Source organism: Hyla sarda, chromosome 10 (assembly GCF_029499605.1).
Source record: "Hyla sarda isolate aHylSar1 chromosome 10, aHylSar1.hap1, whole genome shotgun sequence".
NCBI classification, from domain to species: domain Eukaryota; kingdom Metazoa; phylum Chordata; class Amphibia; order Anura; family Hylidae; genus Hyla; species Hyla sarda.
In genome coordinates, this window is record NC_079198.1 from 128,175,464 (window position 1) to 128,183,984 (window position 8,521).

At 47.5% G+C, this 8,521-nt stretch overlaps 1 protein-coding gene across 1 annotated transcript in view; it reads right to left on the bottom strand.

The window, feature by feature from the left end:
* The window catches only part of AGTRAP (angiotensin II receptor associated protein), a 19,569-nt gene extending 11,429 nt beyond the window's left edge, over positions 1 to 8,140 (bottom strand). The window contains exons 1-2 of the mRNA XM_056542237.1: positions 8,017 to 8,140; positions 937 to 971 (exon numbers count right to left, since the gene is read on the bottom strand). Coding sequence (XP_056398212.1) covers positions 937 to 971; positions 8,017 to 8,043 — 62 coding nt within the window. The 5' untranslated portion in view covers positions 8,044 to 8,140. The remainder of the gene's footprint in view (positions 1 to 936; positions 972 to 8,016) is intronic.
* Positions 8,141 to 8,521: the final 381 nt, after the last annotated feature.

The window sequence follows — 8,521 nt, forward strand, 5'->3', positions numbered from 1 at the left end:
GGAGGAACTGTGTGATGTCATCATGTCCATATGGAGGAACTGTGTGATGTCATCATGTCCATATGGAGGAAGTGTGTGATGTCATCATGTCCATATGGAGGAACTGTGTGATGTCATCATGTCCATATGGAGGAAGTGTGTGATGTCATCATGTCCATATGGAGGAACTGTGTGATGTCATCATGTCCATATGGAGGAACTGTGTGATGTCATCATGTCCATATGGAGGAAGTGTGTGATGTCATCATGTCCATATAGAGGAAGTGTGTGATGTCATCATGTCCATATAGAGGAAGTGTGTGATGTCATCATGTCCATATAGAGGAAGTGTGTGATGTCATCATGTCCATATGGAGAACTGTGTGATGTCATCATGTCCATATGGAGGAACTGTGTGATGTCATCATGTCCATATGGAGGAACTGTGTGATGTCATCATGTCCATATGGGGGAACTGTGTGATGTCATCATGTCTATATAGAGAACTGTGTGATGTCATCATGTCCATATAGAAGAAGTGTGTGATGTCATCATGTCCATATGGAGGAACTGTGTGATGTCATCATGTCCATATGGAGGAACTGTGTGATGTCATCATGTCCATATGGGGGAACTGTGTGATGTCATCATGTCTATATAGAGAACTGTGTGATGTCATCATGTCCATATAGAAGAACTGTGTGATGTCATCATGTCCATATAGAAGAAGTGTGTGATGTCATCATGTCCATATAGAAGAAGTGTGTGATGTCATCATGTCCATGTAGAGCATAATCTCTGAGTAATGTTTCCAGCACCTTGTAGACAGTATAATGGAGGGGGGGGGGGGGGTGTACTTAATTAAGTGGCCCGTGAGTGTAGATAGAATGCTTGCATGATAGATGTCAGTGAATAGAACTAGTCCACATAGATGCCTGGTGCAGAATAAATACTTACAACATAGTCAGCAGCCAGTGCACAAAGATGATCGCCTGGAAGAGAAGAGGGAAAAAGGAAATTAAGAGACAAATAAATAAAAGATTAGAAAATCTAAATATTTTTTGGATTTTTTTAATCTTAACTTTTGCTTTAAGGAGTAGTCCAGTCCTGAAAAATGTTTCCCTTATCCTAAGGATAGGGGATAGGTTTCAGATCGCGGGGGGTCCGACTGCTGGGGCCCCCTGCGATCTCTCTATACAGGGCCCCGGCTCGCTGGCCAGATAGCGGGTGTCGACCTCCGCACGAAGAGGCAGCTGACACGCCCCCTCAATACATCACTATGGCAGAGCCGGAGATTGACGAAGGCAGCGCTCCGGCTCTGCCATAGAGTTGTATTGAGGGGGCGTGTCAGCCGCCACTTCGTGCGGAGGTCGACACGCCCCCTTCCCGCGGACTGCCGGGGCCCCGTAAGGAGATTGCGGGGGGGCCCCAGCGGTCGGACCCCCTGCGATCTGAAACTTATCCCCTATCCTTAAAATAGGGGATAAGTTTATCAGCACTGGATATCTTCTTTAAAGGGGTACTCCGATGGAAAACTTTTTTTTTTTTTTTTTTTTTTTTAAATCAACTGGTGCCAGAAAGTTAAACAGATTTGTAAATTACTTCTATTAAAAAGATCTTAATCCTTCCAGTACTTATTAGCTGCTGAATACTACAGAGGCAATTCTTTTCTTTTTGGAACACAGAGCTCTCTGCTGACATCACGAGCACAGTGCTCTCTGCTGACATCTCTGTCCATTTTAGGAACTGTCCAGAGCAGCATATGTTTTCCATGGGGATTTTCTCCTACTCTTCGCAGTTCTTAAAATGGACAGAGATGTCAGCAGAGAGCACTGTGCTCATGATTCAGCAGAGAGCTCTGTGTTCCAAAAAGAAAAGAATTTCCTCTGTAGTATTCAGCAGCTAATAAGTACTGGAAGGATTAAGATTTTTTTAATAGAAGTAATTTACAAATCTGTTTAACTTTCTGGCACTAGTAGACTTAAAAAAAAAGTTTTCCACCGGAGCACCCCTTTAAGGTTACCTCAGAGCAGATGCATTCTCTACTTCTAGTGGACACTGCATTACAGTGTTTCCCAACCAGGGTGCCTCCAGCTGTTGCAATACTACAACACCCAGCATGCCCGGACAGCCAACGGCTGTACAGGCATGCTGGGAGTTGTAGTTTTGCAACCGCTGGAGGCACCCTGGTTGGGAAACACTTGCATAAGAAGAAAGAGGTTACAAGTGTGTGTCTCTCCATACTTTACACTGCAGCTCTGCTTGTTCAGGTCGGCTAAACAGGAATGCATGAGCGGATTGCGAGAATTTTTTTTTTTTTTTTGCTAATGTGTTTCCAGGCCTATGGATCTCCAGCTGTTGCAAAACCTTCTGCTGTCAGGGCATGATGGGAGTCGGCATTTTGCAAGGAGTTGTAGTTCTGCTGAAGGGCATGATGAGAGTTGTAGTTTAGCAAAAGCTGTAAACAGGTTGGTGAACACTGCTTTATAGGACACAGCATGGCGGGTTACTGTTCAGATACAGGCAGCTTATCCATCCATGTGACGCTCCACCTTACTATGACCAGCCCTGTGAATTGCAAGCTCTTGTGCCACAACTGCATGCTGTTATCTCTTCCTGGTATATGTGATGTAAGGTGACCTCTCTCAATTACTGCAACCATGATGTGGTAACTAGAGATGAGCGAATTTACAGTATTCGATTCGTCACGAACTTCTCGGCTCGGCAGTTGATGACTTATCCTGCGTAAATTAGTTCAGCCTTCAGGTGCTCTGGTGGGCTGGAAAAGGTGGATACATTCCTAGGAAAGAGTCTCCTAGGACTGTATCCACCTTTTCCAGCCCACCAGAGCACCGGAAAGCCGAACTAATTTATGCAGGAAAAGTCATCAACTGCCGAGCCGAGAAGTTCGTGATGAATCGAATTTACTGTAAGTTCGCTCATCTCTAGTGGTAACTTCACCAAATTTGGGGTACTCCGGTGGAAAACATTGTTTTAAAATCAACTGTTGCCAGAAAGTTAAACTGTAAATTACTTCTATTAAAAAATCTTAATCCTTCCAGTACTTATCAGCTGCTGTTTACTACATAGAAAGTGCTTTTCTTTTTGAATTTCTTTTCTGTCTGACCACAGTGCTCTAACCCTGTGAGTGTCAGGAACTGTCCAGAGTAGGAGCAAATCCCCATAGCAAACCTCTCCTGCTCTGGACAGTTCCTGACATGGACAGAGGTGTCATCAGAGAGCACTGTGGTCAGAGACAGCAGCAGCTAATAAGTACTGGAAGGATTAAGATTTTTTTTACTAGAAGTAATTTACAAATCTGTATAACTTTCTGGCACCAGTTGATTTGAAATAAATGGTTTTCCACCGGAGTACCCCTTTAAGGGTAGGTATATCAACACTATTGGACCTATAGATGGAGGGTAAATATCCAACACTATAATACAATTGATCACTAGTACCCTACAGTGTACCTACAGTGGTACTATGGAAGGGACCTACCTGGTTGAATATTTTAATGATAGGAAATAATAACAATAAAAGTTACATTTTATAGTGCACATTTTTAGTGGATGGGAAATTTAGGGTACTAGTCATCATTTCGAGTGATCAATTGTATTATAACCTTTAAGAGTAGGGTCACATGTTGCACAGCCGCATCGGGTTTGCCCGCAGCTAAAATTACGCTTGTGGAATTCCGCAAGTCTAATTTCCGCAAGCGGAACCTGTTGACTTCATTGGATAGCAACATAATCCGCAAGCAGAATGTCAGCTGCAGTTGTGCTACGTGTGACCCTTCCCTAAAGGGTTATTCCTACCTCAACTTACATGGTTAAACTTGTAGGGCACGTTACATATCTCTGCAAATACATTCATCTAAGCAAATACGCCTCCTTGTGATATTCCGGCTCCTTTCCTCACCTTGTTGACAGCTCGTTGTCTAGGTTACAGACCACCAATGGACTGTATATCACTCCAACAACTACTTTTAAAGTGGTCGGACCCCCAACAATCAGCTTGGTATCATTGCCTACGTTACAGACGACTGCTCGACTGTATATCACCCCAACTACAGCTTCTAGGGTGGTCAGACCCCCGACAATCAGCTGGGTATTATTGTCTAGGTTACAGACCACTGCTCGACTGTATCTCACCCTGACCACTACTTCTAGAGTGGTCGGACCCCCAACAATCAGCTGGGTATCATTGTCTAGGTTACAGACCACCGCTCCACTGTATATCACCCCGACCACTGCTTCTAAAGTGCTCAGACCTCAACAATCAGCTGGGTATGGTTGTCTAGGTTACAGACCACTCTGCTCGACTGTATATATATCCCCCAGACCACCACTTCTAAAGAGGTCAGATCCCCAACAATCAGCTGGGTATGGTTGTCTAGGTTACAGACCACCGCTCCACTGTATATCACCACAACCACCGCTTCTAGAGAGGTAGAACCCCCAACAATCAGCTTGTTATCCCCCCCCCCATCTTGTAGATAGGGCATAAGCTTTAATATTTGCTTAACCCTTTTAACTTGTGATTTTTACTAAATCATGGGCATAACGGAGTCACAGTTCTACAAAAATTAAGCCAAAAGGTGCGTTTTTCACAGATACGGGGTCTCTCCAAAGCGTGCCTCTCCAGCTGTTGCGAAACTATATGCCCCATAATAAATAAGGGTCCTGAAACGCGTAGGCATCTATATCTTGTGACTGTAAGTTTACGGCAAACTAAATAAAAGGCCATATTTACACTGACGGACACTGGAGTTTATTCTTCTTCTTTGGTAGCCACAAGCAGTTCCATGGCTGTATCCTACATACAAGCTGCAGTGAGCTGCGCTCATTTACAACACCCCACCAGCATTGCCCAGACAGTCATTGGCTTTGTAACAGCGGCACACCAGTGCTCTAAGTCAGTGTTTTCCAATCAGTGTGCCTCCAGCTGTTGCAAAACTACAACTCCCAGAGGGCCAGTTTGGAGAACACTGTACCAGAAGAAAGGCGCAACCCCTGAGGCTGCACTAGAGACAATTGGATGACATCATGTCCGGGCATGCCGGGAATTGTAGTTTTGCAACAGCTGGAGGCACACTGGTTAGGTAACATTGCACCAAATGGTAATCTCTTATGGCCCAAGAATTGTCAGGGTTATGTCCTCTGGTGGGAAAATCCCTGAAACGCACAGTGCGGGGATCATCCTGCTATATGGAAAATACAGCGTTGTGTAATAATTCTTAGTTTTATTTCCTGAAATGTCACGTTTGGGGAAGTCAGAGAAGCAGTAAGGCCCCAGATAAAGACCCAGGCAGCACTGTGTGTAACATCATGGTAAATAAGTCAGTAGAGAGGGAACAATCTCCACTGACCCAACCCCAAATAACTAGCTAGAAGGGACAGTATGCCCTGACAGTCTCAGTGTCTAAAGAAGTGCCCCCCCCCCCCCCCAACAGCTGGTGCAGAACTAAAACTCCCAGCATGTCCTGAGTCTGTGGCTGCAATCACAGTATCTACAGAAGTCTCCATTAACAGCATATGCAATACTACAACACCCAGCATTCCCTGACAGTCTGTGGCTACAACTGCAATGTCTAAAGAAGTGTCTCGCCCCCCCCCCCCCTCCCACCCCAACAGTTGGCGCAGAACTACATCTCCCAGCATGTCCTGACAGTCTGGGGATGCAACTGCAGTGTCTAACATAGTGTCAATCAACAGCTGGTACAAAACTACAACTCCCAGCATGTCCTGACAGTCTGTGGCTGCAACTGCAGTGTGTGACAAAGTGCCCCCCCCCCCCTCCCCAACAGCTGGAAGAGAACTACAACTCCCAGCATGTCCTGACAGTCTGTGGCTGCAACTGCAGTGTATGACAAAGTGCCCCCCCAACAGCTGGCAGAGGACTACAAATCCCAGCATGTCCTGACAGTCTGGGGCTGCAACTGCGGTGTCTAACATAGTGTCAATCAACAGCTGGTACAGGACTACAACTCCCAGCACGTCCTGACAGTCTGTGGCTGCAACTGCAGTGTGTGACGAAGTGCCCGCCCCCCCCCCCCCAACAGCTGGCAGAGAACTACAACTCCCAGCATGTCCTGACAGTCTGTGGCTGCAACTGCAGTGTGTGACGAAGTGCCCCCCCCCCCCTCCCCAACAGCTGGAAGAGAACTACAACTCCCAGCATGTCCTGACAGTCTGTGGCTGCAACTGCAGTGTGTGACGAAGTGCCCCCCCCCCCTCCCCAACAGCTGGAAGAGAACTACAACTCCCAGCATGTCCTGACAGTCTGTGGCTGCAACTGCAGTGTGTGACAAAGTGCCCCCCCCCCCTAAACAGCTGGCAAAGGACTACAACTCCCAGCATGTCCTGAGAGTCTGTGACTGAAACCTGCGGCTCTGCAACAGGTGCAAAACTACAACTCCCAGGCTGTCAGGACAGCCTGGGAGTTGTAGTTCTACAACAGACTAAAGATCACTGATCTAGAATACCTGACATCAAGGACGTAGCTATAGAGGTAGCAGTCGCACTGGGGGCCCCAAAGCCCGTCTGCCCCATAATAGACCAGTATTATATTTGGTATATGGGGCCCTGTTGCAGTTCTTGCACTTTTACAAGCTCACGCCTCTGCCCGACATCCCACCATCTTTAATGTCCCGGAACGCTCTTTTAGAACATGTTGGCCCCTACTATATGTGCGCGTCCAAAATGCGTACGAAATCATACACGCGACTTCTCCCTTCACACCAATTCTGTGTAACAGCTAGAAAAATCACAATTTTATGACAAATTTGCCGCATTATCTTTAAGTTATCATGTTTTATTACTGTGCAAATTACAGCTATGTGGCTATAATGCTCAGCAAGCGCAGTCATGTGACTATCATGTGCAGCAAGCGCAGTCACGTGACTATCATGCGCAGCAAGCGCAGTCACGTGACAATCATGCTCAGCAAGCGCAGTCACGTGACAATCATGCGCAGCAAGCGCAGTCACGTGACTATCATGCGCAGCAAGCGCAGTCACGTGACAATCATGCTCAGCAAGCGCAGTCACGTGGCAATCATGCGCAGCAAGCCCAGTCACGTGACAATCATGCGCAGCAAGCGGAGTCACGTGACAATCATGCGCAGCAAGCGCAGTCACGTGGCTATCATGCTCAGCAAGCGCAGTCACGCGACTATCATTCGCAGCAAGCGATTATCATGCGCAGCAAGCCCAGTCATGCGACTATCATGCGCAGCAAGCGGAGTCACGTGACTATCATGCGCAGCAAGCCCAGTCATGCGACTATCATGCGCAGCAAGCGGAGTCACGTGACTATCATGCGCAGCAAGCCCAGTCACGTGACTATCATGCGCAGCAAGCCCAGTCACGTGACTATCATGCGCAGCAAGCGCAGTCACGTGGCTATCATGCTCAGCAAGCGCAGTCACGTGGCTATCATGCTCAGCAAGCGCAGTCACGCGACTATCATTCGCAGCAAGCGATTATCATGCGCAGCAAGCCCAGTCATGCGACTATCATGCGCAGCAAGCGGAGTCACGTGACTATCATGCGCAGCAAGCCCAGTCACGTGACTATCATGCGCAGCAAGCGGAGTCACGTGACAATCATGCGCAGCAAGCGCAGTCACGTGGCTATCATGCTCAGCAAGCGCAGTCACGTGGCTATCATGCTCAGCAAGCGCAGTCACGCGACTATCATTCGCAGCAAGCGATTATCATGCGCAGCAAGCCCAGTCACGCGACTATCATGCGCAGTCATGTGACTATCATGCGCAGCAAGCGCAGTCATGTGACTTTTTTTCACCCAAGTCACATGTCAAGACCTGTGCCGTGACTATCGTCAAGGCACAGGTCTTGTCATGTGGCTTACGTGAAAAAAAACAAAAATTTTTTTAAAAATAATAGTATTTATATAACGCATTCCTATGGACTGTGACTCTTGCACAAGTCACCCCCAAGTTATAATAAAGTAATAATAAAGTACATTATATAAAGTAGACCCCAGAGTTTATGAAGTTTGGGGGGGAGGGGTACCTTGAGGTTGAGAGCCGGCACCTCCATGTCTCCGCTACCGAGTTCAACGATCAGCTGCGTCACATGACCTCCCCGCCGAGCCCAGCCGAAGGTGTGGAGCAATGCGCGGTCACGTGGTGCGCGCAGGGGTCAGGTGACCGGCGGCGGCGGCCGTTGCTAGGAGACGGCGTCCCTACTGCTAGATGTTTTTGCTGAGGCCACCCATGTGTTCACTGGTGTCACGGGGTGAGATAGAGGAGATGCACTGGGCCGTGTTCCCCAACCAGTGTGTCTCCAGCTGTTGCAAAACCAATGTTTACCGATTAGGGTACCGCCAGCATGCTGCAAAACTACAACTCCCAGCATGCCCGGACAGCCGAAGGCTGTCCGGGCATGCTGGGAGTTGTAGTTTTGCAACAGCTAGAGGCACACTTGTTTGGAAACACAGAGATGCAAACTCACAATCACACTTAAAGGGGTACTCCGGTGGAAAACTTTTTTTTTTTTATATCAACTGGTGGCAGAA